We start from the raw sequence: 21,311 nt of genomic DNA on the forward strand, positions 1-21,311 counted from the left end.
GTGTTTATGCTATGCTAGGATTCTTAACAACATCAGACAAAGGGGCCACCAACGAACACTAGCCTTTCAGCTAACTCCTGTTTTCACTGTTAGAACTTTTCTATTCGACCATTTGTCTAAAACAACGATGGCGGCTCCTAAAGAGGTTAGCGTGGATGCTTCTGTAGCATCAGTGATGTCAGAACTGGAGAGTGTTTGATCTCTGAAGGTTGAACTGAAGGCAGGTGTTTGCCTGAAACAGGATTTGAACTCACAACCTTTGCAGAACTTCTGATGGTGACAGACAGACGGTTCATCCAATCACCTGCCCTTTTCCAAACTCTTTCCGTGGAGGACTTCCTGATGGCTTGGTGATAAACCATCAGGTGTGTCTGGTTGATAAAAACGATGTAGATCAAAATGTTTGTTGGTGAGATTCTAAGGCAGAAAATGTTTTCTGGACAGAGAAAACTGACGACACGTCTTTGCTTAAAACAGGATTTGAACTCACAACCTTTGCATTACCAACTCTCTAGTTAACACCTTGAGCTGTCAGGTTCTAGAGTTGCACGTGCTCATCACAAATATCAGAACGAACACCTGGTCTGACGCTCCATCGCTGCACACTGTCCTGATGTTATCCTTCAGGCCGACGTTTGAAGTGGACTCTGTCCATGTGGACAGGGTCTGAGGACAGTCGGGTTTCTGCAGATTCCTCCTTCAGTCTGAGGTCTTTCTCTCTCCAGCTGTTTGGTGTTACCAGCGCTGAAGGTGGTCCAGTGGTTACAGACGCCGGCCGACAACGTGGAGACACAGGATTGAAGCTCGGGTGGAGCACAGGTATGCGACACAGTGTGGATGTGTGTGTGAATGCATGTGTGTAAATTTGAACTTCGTACTGTATTTCGCCGCCGCGAATCACTTGCGTACGCTTCGCTCAATACGGGAATATGCGTCACGGATTAATTTCAAGCCACCGGACCATCAGGACATCGCCGACCTTCACAGGAACAAACACCAGGTGAGTGAAAAGCTAGCTAGCTTCACGAGCCAGCTAGCTTTTCCTTGACGGGTTTAATTTTTCCTTTTTTGCCCGGCACAGCAATGCTATGCTTTCGCTTCTGTGGCTGGCTAGTGCTAACATGTTAGCAGTTAGCTCACCAATTAGCCCTACATATGTCACCAGGTGTCCAGCACCACCTGCTTCACAAGAGAGCGCACTTTGTTGTCATTTAGTAAATTGCTTAGTGCAGTCTGCTCTGAGCTGTTTATGTGTACCTCCAGTCTGTGTGTGTGTGTGTGTGTGTGTGTGTGTGTGTGTGTGTGTGTGTGTGCGTGCTGTCTCTGTGGACTCCGTCGGTCTGGTTCTGTCTCTCAGCTGCTGCAGACTCCAGTACTCTGATTGTTTCTCTGCAGAGGACACGGCCTCCCCTCTGGGTCTCACAGACATTTTTACACCACCACAGATGGTGTTGGGGGTGGGGGTGCGCGGGTCAGGAGGTGGGAGGGCTGCAGGAGCAGTTGGTGATACATCACGGTCACTCCTCCAGTCTGAGCTCAGAGCCAGGTTCAGGTCCTGGGCAGCTTCGGCCCGCAGTGATTCATCAGTTTGCAGAGAAAGTGAAGCAGCTCAAACTGTTTCATCACAGAGGAGTCGAAGCAGCTTCAGACCTTCACACACAAACACACAGACTTCAGCTTCAGACCTTCACACACAAACACACAGACTTCAGCTTCAGACCTTCACCTCAGGCCGGTCTGAACGGACACGCTGTAAAACTGATCTGCTTTTTGTAGCTGCATTCAAATGAACTTAAATCACGTGTGAATTAATTCTCATTAACTGGACTCTGACTGGTCGAATCATTGTTCCAGCTCCAGCTTTCTTCCTGGTGTTATTTCAGGCTCATGGACTCACAGCAGCGCCGGCTGGACAGAAGCGTTACCCTGATGCTCCTCCGCAGCACAGACGTTTCCTCCGCAGCACAGACGTTTCCTCCGCAGCACAGACGTTTCCTCCGCAGCACAGACGTTTCCTCAGCAGCACAGACGTTTCCTCCGCAGCACAGACGTTTCCTCAGCAGCACAGACGTTTCCTCCGCAGCACAGACGTTTCCTCCGCAGCACAGACGAGCTCCTCAGATATTTTATTTGTGCTGCTGTAAAGCTCTTCCAGCTCAGAGAGCTGCTAACTTTAGCCGCAGAGCCGCACAGGTGTGTTTACTGACTCCTGACCCCGGCTGCCGGTGACGCCGCCTCCCACGGGAATCTAATTAATTACCCAGCATGCTGCAGTTTCGCCAAGCTCAGCACCTGCCGCAGCCATTCGCCTCAGTCTCACTGTACCGCAGCTGAGGCCGCGGTGACCCGGGAGTGTGGCGTGCTAATGATAGCACAGGGAGACGGGCTGCACTGTCCCTGTCAAATGAAAAGCTTGTATCTCCTCAGGAGCTCTGGAAGAACTGCTCTCAAGTTCATTTCATGACAGCGTTTCCTGAAATGTTCAGAAACCTGAAGGTTTCCAACCTGAGGAGCCTGAAATCCTTCCACTGCGCTGAAAACCTGATGAAGCTTTTTCCCCTGATCTTTCTTTAATCAGGGAACATCATTAAGATTATTCTCGAAAGATAAAAGCACAACAACAACAACATGCGGCACAGGTCGGTCACACCTGTTATCACAAAAATAAAAGAGGAAATAAAACATTTCCAAGATCAGACATATGAGATTATCACGTGACAACATGCAGGAACCAAAGAGGGAGTGTCCACATGTCCATGTGTGGACACCAGGCTGAATTTGCTAATGCAGTGTTTTTTCAGGCGGTCTGGGCTCATCCTCCTCCACCTCGCTCACAGGTTGGTCTCTGGAGGACACAGATCTGACGTCAGCATGACGAGAACACGTTAAAAACAGCAGGTGTCAGCACGAAGGTGAGGGCGGATCATTTCCTTTCTGCTGCATTTCCTACGTATGCAGGACAACACCTGGAGACACGCTGACCGAGTTACAGCTGTGAGGAGCTGAAGACTCACCGAGAGACGAAGGCAACACGTTCATGACAAAATCGTCATGTGAATGAGGTCCCAGCGAGCTGAGCGGCACAAACACGGCAGGTACAAAGCACAGAGAACACCTGGAGGATCGGACGCGTGTTCTGTTCAGACCTGACGGAGGTTTCACACGTCTGAACAAACGACGGAGTCGTTTCTGTTTGATCAGATCGACACTCAGAGCGCAGCGGCACGAGAAGACGAGAGAGAGGTGAAAAATCCACACGTCCACAGGTGATTCTCCTCAGATCACACCTGAACCTGAAACTTTCTCCTCCCTGTACCGTTAAAAAAACCTTATCAGTACTCAGAAACCACCACATGGCAAAATAAACACACAGCCAGAAAGACAGACGAGGTTCAGGACAAACATCGGTCCTGGAGAGCTGCTGAAGTTCAATCCATCAAACTGCAGGCGATGTTCCACAATGTTCCATGAATTCATCAGACATTACAGAGTTCAAACGACGGAGCTGAGGTGGAAACGTGTCTGTGAGAACGTCGACAGCAGACTCACAGGTCGCTCTGAGGAGCTCCTGATCCTGCTCGGCCCCGAAACCAAGCCCTTTCCTCTTCGGCTTCGTGTCAAGTTTCTGTGTCATCTGAAGCCCAGCGAGGCGGCGAACCCGCCACCAGCACTTTACTCTAATTTCACAGGGATTAACAAACCAGAGTCTTAATCCGTCCAGTGAATCTACAAACGTCTACACAAAGCTCAGCGACTCCTGCCAGATCTTGTTAAGATGCGAGTCGAGCCGACGGACATCAGCACCCAAACGCCCGCTTCCCCGTCAGCTGTGCTGCGCTGGCCTCAGATCTGCTGAGGCCTTCGGCGATGACGACTCTGCAGCTCGTCATCACACAGGAAACGTTCCACCTGCTGAAGGATTTGAAACTCCAGTCAGATTAAACTCTGACAAATATTCAAATCTGCGCCGCAGGTTTTGTATCAGTGCGTTCACCCTGAATGTGGCGGATTACAGCGTGTGGAAGGTTCAAATCCTCTCGACGTGCTCGACCCTCAGTCAGTTTGTGTCTGTAAGGACTGACCTGAGGTCTGCTGACCAAAACAAACTGTAACCATGACCAGACCAGCTTCTTCTTTTTAAAGAGTTTATTTAGCATCTGGAGATACGAGCTTTTCACTGGACAGGAAGGAATCCGAAAAGTAATAGTAACTAAAGCTGTCAGACAAAAGTAATGGAGTAAAATATTTATGTAGTGGAGTGGAAGTACACAGTACACATACAAATATTCATCACCTGAACATCAATGAAAGGTAAACAGACAGGTGACACCCCCCCCCCCCCGAAATGTCTTTTCAGGTGTGTCCAGCTGCTCAGGATTCATCCGTGTCTTCATCTGAATGTTTGCAGCTTCTGACCCGCAGAGACTCTGGAGTCAGGAAGTCAGGAACAAAGCTTATTGGCTGTTATTCCTTCAAAGACGCTAATTACGCTGAACCTTCGTCCTCTGCATCACAGGGACTCACGATAAGGTCACCGAGCCACCGACAGCTTCACTCTGAGTCTGATGTTTGACATTTGATGAGTTCAAAGACGGATTATAAACTACACTGACATCAGTTTAACAGTCATTGGAGCAGCTCTGTGGACGTTAATGTCAGTCCATCCGTCTCTCTTTCAGTCTGTCCACTTTGTCCCACACTGAAATATGTCCACAGTGGATGACTGTGATGAAACGTGGTTCAGCGTCACTTTGTGACCCTCAGGTCAGTTTAATGTCCAATACTTTGGTTAATATCAAGTCGTGTGTTTTGCTTCCTCCCGTTCAGCCTTTGGTGCGTTCAGTCGGCTGAAGTTTGAAGACGATGATGAAGAAGACATTTATGAGCCTTCAGCTCTTTATGGACAGTCGGTTATCCTGTAAAACATCTTTCAGAGATCTAAAGAAAACTCCATGTTGTGTTTAACAACCACAGATCTGAGGTCAGCAGAGAGAGTGAAGGCAACAAGACAAGACTGATGGCGTCCTGTCCACATGTCAAAGTGTCTTTCAGCGAGACGCTGGAGCCTAAATTGGTCCTGATGGTCAGACGAGCACGAACTGGTCATTAGCACATCAAACACTCAGTGGACGAACCGTCCACAGCGAGACAGAAGGACAGGTGAGAAAGTTCAAACGGCTTCGACTCGTTACAGACAATAAACTCACTTTTGATCAGCACAGCACGTCTATCCTCAAAGGTGTGATGAAGACGGTGATGAAGACTCATCACAGCTACAAACATGCTGACCTGGACGAGCTGCAGGACTGATGCTCCTGGATGAAGGTCACGCTCTTCGGTGGAGTCTGAAGCTCAACAAGCAGCTTTCAGCCCTCATTCTGACAGAGACAGTGTTCTGCAGGTGGGTTTGTGCTAAGCTAACAGCTAACAAGCTGAAGCCTCCTTCAGAAGAGAAACAGCTGAAGGCACAGCAGTGACTCTGTTTGTGTGGTGACCTTCAAACATCCTCCTGTGGTCTACCTCCTACTGCTTCACCGCGTTAACCATCTCCAACTGAAACAAACTACCAGAGCCAGACGCACCGCCTGCGACCTGCCATCAGAGTCCATCACACGGCGATCAGCACCTCCACCAGCACCTCCACCAACACCTCCACCAACACCTCCACCAACACCTCCACCAGCACCTCCACCAACACCTGCACCAACACCTCCACCAACACCTGCACCAACACCTCCACCAGCACCTCCACCAACACCTCCACCAACACCTGCACCAACACCTCCACCAACACCTGCACCAACACCTCCACCAACACCTGCACCAACACCTCCACCAACACCTGCACCAACACCTCACATGACCTCCGTGTGTTTGGAGATAAAGGGCCGTGAAACAGAGAAGAGCTGGACTGAACAAAGTGACGCTGTGAGCTGCAGGTAGATGGACAGCTGTGTCACCGTCTTCTCGATCGATCGAGTAATCAATAATGAAAACAATCGTTTGTTGCTGCTCTCGTTTCTGCATCAACTTCAGGTTTGAGAAACGGATTTTTTCAGATACTCATGTTTGAGCAGCGAGGTTGAATATTATGGTCTGTAATTCTGACTGGACCTTCGTCCTGTTGTTTGTGTCCTGCTACAGTACGCGGGTGGTTTGTCATAACACACACACACACACACACACACACACACACACACACACACACACACACACACACACACACACACACAGAGCTGCTTCCTGTATTATTCATGGAGCTCCTGTGTTATTCATGCCGTTGTGGTCGAGTCTGCATCAGTTCAAGGCGATGACAAGCAACATGATGCCAGACTGAGCTGCTGCTGCTGCACAGAATAACCTGATGAATAAATCAGCGCCACGATTGGTCCGCTCAGGTGAGGCTGGCCGCACAGCAGGAAATGAAAACCAGGACACTGACCACAGATCAGATTACACCCTCTGTCCTGCTGCTAACACCTCTCCAGGTCTGCTTCACCCAGCAGCTTCAGATCACCTGACGAAGGCTCCATCAGTTTACGAGTCCTCCTCAGGTGAGTCTGATCAGGTGAGGACAGAGAAACAGGTGAAGAGGCGACCGCAGCGACGAAGGAGAGAAAATGTGTTTGACTCTTTGTGATGAAGCTGCAGCGAAGAGCGACATTACAGTCACTGATTAATACACAGCTGAGTTCATTTACTGATTACTTCCACCTGAAAGTACTGCATTACTGCCATAAAGTACTTTCTAAACGCTGTCATCAGGAGTAGTCCACAGTGTTCTGACCCGCAGACGATCATTCAGGTCCAGATAATCATATCTATCACCATCCAGCACAATAGTTTATGTAAAACTGTCACTGTTTTTAGAGCACTTTGATTTATTTACTCACGTCTTTGTGCACTTTTTCACTGATGTTCCAAAATGTAAAACATTAAAGTATAAAATCGAATCTAGAATCTGTTCAATCAGCAGCTCAAAACACATAAAACAGATCTTTAGTGATATTAGACAGGAAACACTTTCACTCCTCACATCAGATTGACGACTGATCGAATATTGTTATTCTGTTTTCAGTGGACTCGACTGAACTCTTCTTCTTCACCTGCTGCTTTGGACGGTTAACCACGCCCGCCATCACACAGCGCGGCGGGCGTGGTTTCCACCTTTCAAACATTTTGACCTGAAGAGGATTCGGCAGGATCGAACACCGTCGTTCTCCACCCTCAGTGTGTCGGTGGTGTGTGTGACTGGCGGTTCGTTCCTCGGCGTGTGTGTGACTGGCGGTTCGCTCCTCGGCGTGTGTGTGACTGGCGGTTCGTTCCTCGGGCTGTGTGTGACTGGCGGTTCGTTCCTCGGCGTGTGTGTGACTGGCGGTTCGTTCCTCGGCGTGTGTGTGACTGGCGGTTCGCTCCTCGGCGTGTGTGTGACTGGCGGTTCGTTCCTCGGCGTGTGTGTGACTGGCGGTTCGCTCCTCGGCGTGTGTGTGACTGGCGGTTCGTTCCTCGGCGTGTGTGTGACTGGCGGTTCGCTCCTCGGCGTGTGTGGTCCTGCTGAGCTCTGACAGACACTCGGGCTGTCGGACTCTGAGCCAGCTGCTCGTGCTGCAGCCGCCCACGCTGACTCTGAGCCTCTGTGGGACTCTGATGTTCATATCTGCTGATGTCTACATGTCCCCTTAAAATAAACATGAAGATAGTGAGTCACAGCCAGAAGCAGGAGGCTCCTGGACTCCACACATGGTTTATACGATGTGGACACGTCCTGAGTGTGAATAACTGTGTCCTTGTCCGTCTCATTTCTGCTGAGACAAACATCAGCTCGTGTCCTCTGATGGGAACCTAATCCTGCATGTTTACATCCATGTTAGCAGCCTGCAGTCTTCCTCTTTGCAGCACACATTTGTTAGCGTTAGCGCCACCTGGAGGTCAGTGGGACAGCGTCACACCATTGGTGCAGGTGTGTGCTGCAACAAAACGGTGACGCGCTCACAGAAAAGCAGCTCACACACGATGCTGAGTCAACAGTTTTCAGACTCCAGGTGCTGCGTTCAAAACATCGAAGAAGAATCAACCAGAACTAATCAGATCAGTGACAGATTAATCGATTACCAATCAGACAGATCAATGATCTTCTTTCCTTTAGTATCTACAGACACTGAACCAGCACAAACATCACGTCAATCACGTCAAAGAGGATGAAGACGAGAAGACGCCTGAGAGTGGTGCATTATGGGTTGTTTGTAGCCTTTATGTTGCTATGCTAGCAAGTTTCTTCACGTTAATTTGAACCTGTGACTGATGCACAGACGTGTTTCCTTCGATGGAAATATTTCAGGCTTTACTTTCATGTGTGTAATCAGGGTGGAGGAACATTTGGGCAACAAGAGCAGATTTAGTCTCCAACACTGATGAGACACAGAAATAAAAATGGAAGACAGAGTTTAGAAAAAGTGAAATCTGGAGGAAATAAAAGCAGACTTGATGGGGAAAGCGACCGTATGGACTCCGAGCTGCCGTTCACACGTCTGATGCAGATCCTCACTTTAATCCTGTTATATAAGACGAGCTGCTAATTAGTGTTGGTGTCACACGTTCTCTGATTAAAGAAGATTATTCAAAGATTCCCCAACTGGAGGAACGTGAAGAAGATGAAGAAACCATTAAAACCACAGCACAGGAGTGAGGCGAGCATCTAAAAATACACCTGTATTCATCATCTGCTCCCATGAGCCTTTGCAAAGGCGAGCGCACAGTAACAAAGCTGATGTCATGCTTGCAGATACCTTCAGTGACTGAGGCTGAAACACACGGATGCTGTGTTTTTCATTACACTCGTCACAAAATGACTTCATATCCATTAAATTCAGGCTTCAGGAGAAAAGAAAACCTTTTAATCCCAACGGGAGATGAAAGAGTAACAGATTACTCACAACACATGTTCCTCTGCCGTGTTATGTTATTTCTCTGGATTTATGAATTAGCTCTGCGAGCTGAATGCGTCCCTGAGGCCGAGGCCAAAGCTCAGGAGGAGGACACCAAGCTGATCAGAGCTCATCCACATCTCCAGTGAATGAGAAGATTCCCATGTGACTGAACTGGTCTGCAGAGGAGGAGGGCGTCCGCGTGGACCGCCGTGAGTCTCACCACGTCCCGTTAGTGGAACACTGTGCTGCAGACGAAGCTTCAGTCGGGAATCTGCTTGAAAAGATCATTTTGAGCCAAAATAAAGACGAGTCATTAAAGGAGCATCATGGCTCTGAAGCAACATAGTTTTATTCCACCCAAACACAGATTTTCTCACTTTACATCACGTTAAACACACACACACACACACACACACACTCTTCCTGTCTCTCTTGTTGCCGTACCAACGCTCGTCTCCTCGAGGCCTGAAGTCAGCGAAATGTTACGTGCTAACGACAGAGCCGCTAATCAAAATGCCATCTGGCTAATCTTTCACTGACGATGAAGATGTGAGCAAAACGCCATTAATCATCCAAACACACAACCTGCTCTGCAGGAAGCTGAACAAAAACACACATCAGAGGCTCGTCATCCATCTGAAGCGCTCTGAAACACACAAATAAATATGGAGGCACAACAACAACAAAAAGATGAACACGACGGGACGAACACACACCTCAAACAATAACGAGAACTGAATGAAAGCTGAACTCGTTAAAATCTGTCACTTAATCACTATTTTTTTTATTTTACTGAAAATCTGTTTTTATTCTGTGATGTCACTTTCATGACAGTGATGATGTCACTGCCTTCTCACTTTTCAGCCAATCACCTGCCACTTAGGCTAGCGAGCTCAACAACTGCACCCAGAATTAGCCTGTTAGCTCCTGTTAGCAGGAGGAACATCACTGTCCATGTCATTCTAAATGAACTAAAGCTAAGCATTTGTAGCTTTTAAGCATTAGCCCCAGACTGCACATGCTAACGAGCTATCAGGCTAACGAACTAAGCTTTGTGAGCGCCACTGCTTTTAACCTGAACTTTCCTTAGTTTGGTTCACACTGGGTTGAACGTGCGTCTTCTTGTTTCTTCGTCTTCGGCTAAATATTTCAATAAGTTTTGTTTATGACAGAATCAAACAAACTCAAGCTCATGAAAAATAACAGCGAGCTGAAGCAGACGATGTATTAAAGCACTCTGACAGATGCTGGCCAATAGAAACTCCTCCATCTAATCAGCTGATGCAGTTGCTGCGGCTCTGTGATCAACAATGCGTCCGAACACAGCTGCTGCTGCTGCCACGTCCAACACGTCCACCTCCATCCAACCTGCAGAGACACACTTCAGTCCTCAGTAACAAACACCTACACACACTGAAGCATCCGTCAGACACACTGCCGCCGTCTCCTCCAGCTCCACAAAACACTCATCAGGACAACGTCTCTGCCTGTTTGCACCAGACATAATTTCACGTGAACATGGACGAGCTGCTAGCATTGAGTGCACTATATTAGCATTCCAGCAGCAGCAGCAGCATCCTGAGATTCATTCTCCTCTGAGCTGCTGCTGCTGCTCGTCATTTTCACCCGACTCAGCAGCTTATTGGAAGATGAAGGACGATGAAGACAGGTGAGTTTTCATACTCCCACCTGCTGAACTGTGAGTGAACTCCTGATGCTCAAACGCAGCAGATGGCTCAGGGAAGCAAGGGTCTTCCGATTCTTACTGAGCTCCATTAAAGCTTCGCTCGCACATCCACCCAGGGGATGGGAGGCTCCTCCCCAGGGTGAAGGGGGAGAGGTGAGGTCGTGAAAGGGACAGGTGTTATCACAACAACAGGAACTCAGGTTGTCTGTCAGGTGGAGCTGCAGCAGTGACACACAGCTCAGGGAGGAGGTGTTCAGATGCTTCAGAGCGTCTGATTCCTGTCGTTCTGGGTCAAAACTCCTTCGAGGAGTCACACCTGAGACAGACCTGTGACTTCACTTCCTCAGGAGATCCTTTTCTCTGACGGCCATCATGGACAAACCTCCAGAAATCCACTAAGAAACCAGAGAAAAAGACTCCTGCTAACAGGTGCAGCTAACGGGGCAGCTAACAGGAGCAGCCAGCAGGAGCTGCTAACAGGTGCAGCTAACAGGAGCTGCTAACAGGAGCAGCCAGCAGGAGCTGCTAACAGGTGCAGCTAACAGGAGCTGCTAACAGGAGCAGCTAACAGGAGCTGCTAACAGGAGCTGCTAACAGGAGCAGCTAAAGGGGCAGCTAACTGGAGCTGCTAACAGGAGCAGCTAACAGGAGCTGCTAACAGGAGCAGCTAACATGAGCTGCTAACAGGAGCTGCTAACAGGTGCAGCTAACAGGAGCTGCTAACAGGAGCAGCCAGCAGGAGCTGCTAACAGGTGCAGCTAACAGGAGCTGCTAACAGGAGCTGCTAACAGGTGCAGCTAACATGAGCTGCTAACAGGAGCAGCTAACAGGTGCAGCTAACAGGAGCTGCTAACAGGAGCAGCTAAAGGGGCAGCTAACTGGAGCTGCTAACAGGAGCAGCTAACTGGAGCTGCTAACAGGAGCGGCTAACGGGGCAGCTAACTGGAGCTGCTAACAGGAGCAGCTAACTGGAGCTGCTAACAGGAGCAGCTAACAGGAGCCGCTAACAGGAGCTGCTAACAGCTAATTCAGCAGACTGTTCATGGAGCCAGATTGACTAAATGTAAACAAATATAATCTAAAAAACTAAGCTGAAGTTGTAGCTCACAGCTAACTGACTGTTATACTTCCTGTTTACATTGCACAAAGCATTATGGGGACTGTGAGCATGACTGTCCCTCTTATGGAGGAAAGAAAGTGGCTCAGAACATGTCTTGGTTTTTGGACAATATGGGTCTGTACAGTCTGTACCCGTCTGTCTGTCTGTCTCTGTGCGTGTCTGTCTGTTTGTCTCTGTGTCTGTCTGGCTGTCTGTGTCTGTCTGTGTCTGTCTGTCTGTGTTTGTCTGTGTCTCTCTGTCTGTCTGTCTGTCTGTCTGTGTCTGTGTCTCTCTGTCTGTCTGTGTCTGTCTGTGTCTCTCTGTCTGTCTGTCTGTCTGTCTGTGTCTGTGTCTCTCTGTCTGTCTGTGTCTGTCTGTGTCTCTCTGTCTGTCTGTGTCTGTCTGTGTCTGTCTGTCTGTCTGAGGCCGACATCAGTGAGCTGCTCTGCATGTGGCTCGTGTTATTGGAGAGCTTCCACTTCAGTTCAGCCTGCAGCTCAGGCGTCCTCAGAGCAGTAAAACATCTCTTACTGACATCGATCCATGAACAGGAAGTAAACAGGAAGTATCTGATCCATCACGGCAGGAAACAAACTGTTCATGTATTAACTGTTTCTAAGTTTGGCCTCTAAAAGCGCTGCAGCTTCATCCTGAACGACGAGCAGAAGCTCCAAGCTGATGACTGAATTTCAGTCCGTTTAAAGGGTCTGGGCCACAGACGGAGTGTCCTCTTTGAAGACTGAGACACTCATCTTTGTTTTTATTGTTGACTTTAAGCTGCTCTCTCGTCTCTCAGCCGCTCAGTCTTTTATCCAGGTTAAATAAACGTACAGGAAGGTCTTGGAGCTGCTGGTGATATAAAAACACTCTCAGCATAAAGAGTTTATTCACGTCAGCACAACTAATGGCTTTCTTCTGTGGAGCTGGATGATGAATCACTGCTGCAGGAGAGCAAACCTCACAGCAGAAAGCTCCAGAAGGTCTTTGTCTCGGCCACAGATAAAGAGTTTGGGAGTGAAAGTCAAACGCTGCATTCGGTTTCTTCTCTGACAGAAGGAGTAAACACCTCCACTGAAACACTGCCCACATCAGTTTCCTCCTCCTCCTCCTCCTCCTCCTCCTCCTCGTCAGACGGTCTGTTTTCTATCTCAGCTGACTGAATGCTGAGTTTTGGTCTGTTGTTGTGAACTGTGAAGAACAAACGCTCAAACACTTTTTTAATGATTTCTGAATCGATGTTTTGATTCTACACAAATAAGAACAAGAATCATCATCAGCGTCTGTCCGTCTGTTAGCTCAATGCTAACCCTTTCTTATGGAAATTAGCATAAATTAGCATAGCGACTGCTGTAACAAACCATCCATTTCACTCCACATGTCAAACATAAAACAACATGTGTGCGTCTGCTGGTTACTGTCTTGGTTGAATGTTTTAAAAGGTCAGAAAGGTTCCAGAGAGACGTGCTGAAATGTCTCGTCTCGTCCCACCAACAGTCTTAAAGTGACAGAAAACAGAGAAAAACAGAAAAGCATCGTAAACTTCAATGCTGAATCCGCTCTGAACGTCCTTCAGTGATGCAGGAACATTTCCATGCTGTCAGCAGCGCTTCGAGCTGGATGCTAAACAGCACTGAGCTCACACACTGACAGGTATTGTCCGGCCAATTAATTTGCATGCAGCTCAGAGCAGGAAGTGGGAGTCCCCGCCCCCCCCCAGGACTGAGCCGGACTGCAGACGACTCAATGCTCCTCTGTTTCCATCTGTGTCTGTGGGCGTCTACACACAAAGATAACGCCGTGATCAGCAGTCTGAGGCCGGTCGCTGGAGGAGGTCACCGGTCCTCTAACTGTCCCCATAATAACACGACGCCAGCAGCCTCAGCCGTGCGCAGGCTGATGTCTGTGGACTCATATTTCAGACTGGGGGGACGTGTGTCCCTGAGACGTCACATCAGCACAGGGCGTGACCTTATGCAGATGGTGAAGGTGTTGATTAAATGAGCCTCCTGATTGGAAACGAGCTGCTGCTGGAAGGAGGGCGGAGGTCAGAGAGGAACTCTTCATAAAGTCCTGATGTGGAGGAGACCTGACCTCGGATCAGCGCTGACTCAGCCCACTGTGTGTGTGTGTGTGTGTGTGTGTGTGTGTGTGTGTGTGTGTGTGTGTGAATGCTGACAGTACACAAAGCCAGGTGAGTGAGGGACAGCTCAGAGACCAACATTACTGAGGATATTTTAGACAACCGCAACAACAAAATGATCCTTTAACGATGAGTCTGGTGAAGGGATTCGGTGGGTGTGGGTGGGTGGAGGGCAGCGCAGTGTGTCCCTCAACTGATTTACCAGCTTTGTGAGGTCCAAAGGAAGCATCTGAAGTGACTTTCTGCCCCGCGGTCCTGTTAGTTTGACGGCTGGTTGAAGGACTGAGGCTTGTTCTGGATTAGATGAGGGTACAGCTAAAGCTAACAAACGTCAGCATCGACAGAACACTGACGAAGGCTCAAAGGCTTCACCTGGCCTGTGCACCGTCGAGTCACCAGAAACAAGTTTCAACAACAATCACGTTCTGACTGAAGCTCCCTGACCACAGTCCAGCCACCTGCTTGGATCCGAACAGCATCCTCATGTTCAAGACCACCAACAAGTCGTGCTGCTGGAGCTCACAGTCTCCTGGGATGAAGGCTTGGAAGGAATATTTCCAAACACGTGGGACTCGTTAGCGACTGCCGAAGGCTGTTTGCAGAGCAAGGTGTCTCCCAGTAGAGGTGGGCTAAAGGGAATTAGAAGGTCGCTCTCTAACAACAGCCTTCATCCATTCAGGCGCTGAGGGAGAGCCGTCTGTAACACCACATGACGCCATGAAGATGGCTGTGGCTCAAGAGAGGAGAGCCATCAGGCCACAGGAGGCCAGCTGGGGTCTGATCAGGCGCGGCTGGGTCACCTGGAGGAAGCTGCATGATGCTGACGCACCTGAACACCCGATGACACTGAGAGCTCAATCACTGAGCGTTCGGAGGCATTGGTCCATTTATTCTCACCAAAGGATCCGATGAAGTTACCTGAAGCTTGTGAGAAGCTTTTGAGAAGATTCACAATATTTTCTCAATTTCTGTATGAAATCATTCATGATTTAACCAAAAAAAATCTGAATTACAGTTAACCTTAATGCCACTTCTGTGCAGAGGACGTCCACGACGCCTGTGCGACATGTTCATGACCTCCTGACCGTCGTCACCGTCAGAAACACGTCATCATCATCTCTGACGGACGTTCAGACTCTTTCAGCTTGTTCAGGAGGTTCTGCAGAAACAGCAGAGACGCAGCCTTCATCCCTGTTTGCTAAATGCTTGTGGCACCGCTGGCTAATTGTTACTTCATCCCTGAAGAAACTGTCGAACGACGTCAGCGTGCGTCCTCGGAGCTGCCGGGAGGCGGAGGGACGATCTGCCGGCCAGCTGTTAGATAAACTGTGCGCTGATGATACATGACTGCGAGTCAGCAGACGCACGGTCGAGCTGCAGATCAGCCGCGATGAAGACGAGCGGAAAGTCCTGCTTCAGATGAGCGCTGACTGGATGTTGGCGGACAGATATTCTGCTGTGGACTGAACCAAAGCGGTGGACGCAGCCGAGCTTCATCCCAACACCTCGGCGCTTCAGTTTGTGTTCAGCTGAGATTCAACAGCTCGAAGCTTCAACGGGAAACTTTGAGCCGAAGCAGAACGACGTCGCTCGGTCATTTATCCCGTCATGAGCGCGCTGCTGGCGTGGAGGAAGTCACCGTTAAAACAACCCCTGAGCGGCTTTGTGCGATGGTTCGACCCTGCCCCCCCCCTCGGAGAACATTAATTAAAGCGCACTGCAGAAATGAGGCTGAGGCGTGCTGCGACATGTTTTGTTGGGACTGAAACAGGCCGCACATCACACGTGTCACACTCCCACAGACAGACGTTCAAACGACATTAAGTCACTTAAGGGAGGAAATTGAATCTGCAGCACACGCAGGAGCTCCGAGATAATTTAATGTGCTTTCCTTCGTCTCGCCTCGATGCAGACGCACTGCAGCTTCCTTTGAGCCTGTGTTTACAGACACGGAGGCTGGTATTTCCACAGTGTGTATACTCACACACATGTTCACTGGGACAATGATGATAAGACCAGTTTCATTTAAACTCTTTTCATTTAAGAGGAACAAACACCGACAGAAGCCTCCGGAGGGTTAAAGCCGGTTTACTGCCAGCTTCACTCGGATCTGTGAGGCTGTTTCAGGCGTTTTTGGAGCCGAGAAAAGTGTGAGCAGGTACTGATGGACCTCCTCAGAGTCGCTGTGACGAATCAGGCTGAAGTGAATGACGCTCGGAGAAAAGGAGGAATCTGACCGACGCACGGTTTGAAGTGCAGGAAATGACAGTCATCATCAGCGGTGACGGAACGTTAGGATTCACCCTCTTCACCCGATATTCTTCAATTCTGAGTAAAAATATTTCTTCTGCGACTGAGTTGAGATATATTTCTGTCAGTACACAGGTACTCTCAGCTTCGTGCAGTTCCAGTATGAGCAGTACTGCACACTGATCCCACCCGAGGTCACAGGACAGCTAACCATCATTTTCACTGACGACTCGTCGTGTTTCAGCAAACTGACGATGTTCAGACAGAAACAGAGAAAATCACAGTGCCTCTTCATCACACCTGTGCCTCTTCATCATACCTGTGCCTCTTCATCGTACCTGTGCCTCTTCATCGTACCTGTGCCTCTTCATCATACCTGTGCCTCTTCATCGTACCTGTGCCTCTTCATCGTACCTGTGGCTCTTCATCGTACCTGTGGCTCTTCATCCCTCCTCTCTTCGTCCTTCCTTTCCCTCCAGCCGTCAGTTCACCTGCATACCTGCGACCAATCCGCTCATCCAGCCCAGCAGTATTTACAGTATACAGACTGTATACACAGTACACAGTCTACAGTACACAGTGCACAGTACACAGTGTACAGTACACAGTCTAAAGTACACAGTCTACAGTACACAGTCTACAGTACACAGTGCACAGTACACAGTGTACAGTACACGTTCTACAGTACACAGTGTACAGTACACAGTCTACAGTACACAGTCTACAGTACACGGTCTACAGTACACGTTCTACAGTACACAGTGCACAGTACACAGTGTACAGTACACGTTCTACAGTACACAGTCTACAGTACACAGTCTACAGTACACAGTGCACAGTACACAGTGTACAGTACACGTTCTACAGTACACAGTGTACAGTACACAGTGTACAGGACATTCAGTTTGCCAGTGTGGTCCAGACATTGAGCCAATCTGAAGTTAGTACTTTTCTCTTGTTTGCCAGAACTCTGATTTGCTGTTTCCTTCAGCCTCAGGCTCGTCTTCCTGCACACATCTGTTTGCCTGCCGTCCACAGCTCAGCCTGCTGCTACACCGTCCACTGCGGCCCCCATCCACCGTCCACTGTGGCCCCCATCCACCGTCCACTGCGGCCCCCATCCACCGTCCACTGCGGCCCCCATCCACCGTCCACTGTGGCCCTCTACTGTGATGCAGTAAAGGCTGATTCTTGGTGCTCTGTATCCTGCTGGTTACTCTACAACAACATATTCTCATCATTTGTTTTGCATGAACTTTCTCGGCACCATTAACTTTTCAGTAACTGTCTGATAAAAAGTACAACTTGACCCTGATACCAAACTCTGACTTCAATAAACAGACTGTGATCAGCTGATCTGATGCTCTCTGACACAAACTGACCTGAAATCAGCTCAAAGTCAATATATTTCATGTTCATCAGCTTCATTGATTTCTGTAAATATCTCTTATTGTGAATCTGATGCAGCAACACGTTTCACAGACTGACAGATGTGGAACGCTCCAAAAACACCTGTTTGAACATTCCACAGGTAAGAAAGTGGAAATACTCAAACATAGTACAAGAGAATCAAAGTGGTACTAGAGTATATGTACTTAGTTACTTTCCACTGCTGACGGCAGCCATGCTGAGTGTTTTCTTTCTTTTTTTTTTTTTTTTTGGGGGGGGGGGGGGGGTGTTGTCACAGTATCACTGTTCACAGAGGAAACGCTGCAGACAAAGCAAAGAGCCTCTTCAGTGTTATTAGATTATCAGACAGAAGAGAAGTGAGATTCAGTTTCACACATTCAGCCGAGCGCCACTGATTGACTTTAAGAGGAACAACCATCGGAAGCAGCCTGACCCTAAACCTACCCTGACCGGGCACTTCCTCCGCTGCACGGATCAATGGAACTGCTCATCAATCATGTTTTAGTGATGTCTGATCACTAAAACACCAAAAACCGGGGCTGAGGAAACAGCCGAGGAGCGTCAGATCGACCGCTGAGGAGACGTCACGTCACTCTTTTGTTGTGGCACGAACTGCAGATGGAGGGCAGGAAGTAAATAACGTACTCTGTCTGGTTTAGAGACGATCCTCGTCTTTAGAGGCGTTTCAGTGGACCTCTGCGAGCGGTTAACCGAGCAAACAACCGTAACGTCAACATTCAGCACCGCGGCGCTGAACGTTTGCTGCTCGTTAATCCTCAGGACAATAAAACAAACCCTTAAAAAAACCAAACGACAGTCATCAGGAGCACGAGGTCGTGAACCAACCACTAACAGAAAAGTTGTTTTCCTCCAAACTTTTGTCTGTTTTCATTTATTTTCTCGAGCAGAACGACGTCTGAATGAGCAGCTAGTTGTTTTATCTGCTGCCTCAACAGCAGCAAATCTTTCCTCTTCATCACGTAAAGGTCACATCCAACATGTGATCTGACTCTGTTTGTACATTTCTCTCTTCACTTCATCTAAACCAGCACAGTAAGAACTTTCCTTCATCTCATCCACTGCTTTTTTCACTTCCTGCCCTCCATCTGAATTTAACGTCACCTGACTGCAAACGAGCTATTTCAGCGTCTGTCGGGAAGGTTCACTGAGCGCCACCGTCACGTTTTAATCAACGTGGTTCTGAAAATGAAGTAACAGAACGTCAGAGCTGCTCTGAGCGAACATGCAGAGTGTGAACAGGACGTCGTCTCACACTTACAAACACGCTGTAATGGATCAAAATCATGTGACGCTAACGTCACGACGCCCGCCGTTGGCCTGGTTTGACCTCTGGACTGGACGGAGCATCGAGACGTTCTCCTCCGCGCAGACGTCCTCTGGAGTGTCTCTTTGTCTCTTTCACTGGTGTAAAAAGACATCTGTCCCCCCCCCAGCCCGACCTGTCCTGGACCACCGCCTGAAGAGAGAAACCTGGAAACAAACAGGCGACTCTGACGCTGCATCAGGAACTTTTCACACTGAGAGACGAGGAAACGCTGCTCCGTCGCTCTGCTGTGGTCTGATCTCCGCTGAAGTCTGGCCCACAGCCACGTCCTCAATTACTGACGGCTTCCCAGCTGGCACGGCTTTAATGGAAATGCTTGTTTTTAATTTTCAGAACAATTAGGACTGAATACATTAACGTCCTGACTGGATGGAAGCCGTCAGCGTGGGATATTAAAGCAGAGGAGGAGGAAAGAGCTTCATGAACGCTTCCTCCTGTGGTGTCGCTCCTCCATCAAACCTTCAGACTCCTGAAGACTGAAGCGGTTTCCCTGTCAGAAACCAGTAAACACACACAGGAAACCAGCAACCGACCAGCTAAAAACACCCAAAGTCAAAGAAAACACAACAAATGAAATACAAATCCAACAGGAAGTGACCTGCGGGACAGTAAACAGTCGCTGCCAGCAGTCAAAGATGGCCGACAGTCCCATCCAAACACAAAGAGGAGGAGAAGATGATCCTTCAATCAGCCACTGATCAATAAGCGGCTGCTCCACGTTTTGATACGACTTCATTTCAATCAATCAGCTCAAAACATTTTGTTCATCGACTTTTGGAACATTTTCCACATCAGGAGTTTCAGCGAGGGTTTTCTCTCAGGCCCTTTCTGTTATTCTCATCTGTCTTCGTCTGATTGGCTGACGGCCTCCTAGTTTTCTCATGAACACATAAAGAAGAGCTGTGAGGCCGTTGTTCCTGAACGCACACTGAGCTCACAGCACAACAACCCGCCTCCACCACCACCGAGGAGGATCAGCTGCTCAGACGCAGCCTCACAAACATCAGCCGCACACGCGTTCTCGTTGCTACTCCAAACGTTGGTTCAGCGACGCGGCGAAGAAAACAAACGCACACATACAGGACGAGTTTTTTCTCTCTGACCTGGAGTCTGACGCTGGACCATCTCGCTCAGGTCCTGCAGGCGGACCAGCAGCAGCAGAGATCCGGCTCCCAGCAGCAGGAGGAACCACAGCGAGCCGTAGAGAGAGCAGGGCAGCTTCATGGCCGCCGACGCCTGAAGTCCAACGGGCTGGTCCCAGATCAGCCACCACGGCGCAGCCTGAGGGGGGACAGGGGGGTCGGGGTTAGACCTGGTTCACACTGCATCGACATACAAAGACTGCACAAATGGAAGTTTCATAGAGATTTCATGACTCATGCAGATTCATATTGAGGTTATTCAAATGTCCCTCTTCAGTCTAAGACAGATGTCACCTTAAAGAGTCTCTGGATCGTTTGTTCTGTCTGACGATCAGAAAATCATTCAGTCTGTCGACTGACGCAGTGATGAGGTCAGAGGGCGGCCTCGACCCCCGTATGACCCCTGTGGGCCTCCGTAGACAATCAGAAAACTGATCAGCAGCTGCTGTCTGTCAGCTGTGGACGACAATTCACCTCAAAATGACTCAACATATCGACCGTAAGACGGCAGCATCGTCCTCGAGTGGAGCGCAGAGAGCGGCGAGAGGGCACTGCTGATTGGTCGTTGAGCTGCCGTACAACAGTGCAGGTGTAACCAGTGGCCACCTGATACACAGGAGAACTCACCTGGAGCCTAGCTGTCACTCAAAGCATCACATCTGAAACCTCCAAACATCACCAGCTGTAGCACTCGGAGGGCTGACGCAGTGTCGTGTCAGGTTTAAAGCCCCGCCCCCTGCTGTGCTAGAGGACAGCAGTCAGAACGACCCCGCCCACCAGGGGGCGCCGCCACTGCCATAAACAATGACTGTGCTGTCGCGCTTCTTCAGACGACGCTCTCAACGCACCGACGTGTGTGTTTACTGCTAAAGAACGCCACCGAGCGTCCCGCTGACCGCTCACTTCCTGTCCCATGAGGCCGTGCAGGAACATCTGTTCTCTGGAGTCAAACAGCTTCCCTCAGCAGGAGAGTCTGAACAGAGGAGAGGAGATAAACGAGGCAGGTACGGCACACACACACACACACACACACACAGATACAAATACAGATACACACACACACACACACACACACACACACAGATACAAATACAGATACACACACACACACACACACACACACACAGATACAAATACAGATACACACACACACACACACACACACACACAGATACAAATACAGATACACACACACACACACACACACACACACACAGATACAAATACAGATACACACACACACACACACACAGATACAAATACAGATACACACACACACACACACACACACAGATACAAATACAGATACAC

The 21,311-nt window shown here is 49.1% G+C and overlaps 1 protein-coding gene across 1 annotated transcript in view; it reads right to left on the reverse strand.

The window, feature by feature from the left end:
• The window catches only part of LOC143322118 (carbohydrate sulfotransferase 8-like), a 42,246-nt gene that overhangs the window by 9,337 nt on the left and 11,598 nt on the right, over positions 1-21,311 (reverse strand). Inside the window, exon 2 of the mRNA XM_076733049.1 lies at positions 19,962-20,139. Coding sequence (XP_076589164.1) covers positions 19,962-20,139 — 178 coding nt within the window. The remainder of the gene's footprint in view (positions 1-19,961; positions 20,140-21,311) is intronic.

This window comes from Chaetodon auriga, chromosome 6, assembly GCF_051107435.1.
Source record: "Chaetodon auriga isolate fChaAug3 chromosome 6, fChaAug3.hap1, whole genome shotgun sequence".
Taxonomy (NCBI): domain Eukaryota; kingdom Metazoa; phylum Chordata; class Actinopteri; order Chaetodontiformes; family Chaetodontidae; genus Chaetodon; species Chaetodon auriga.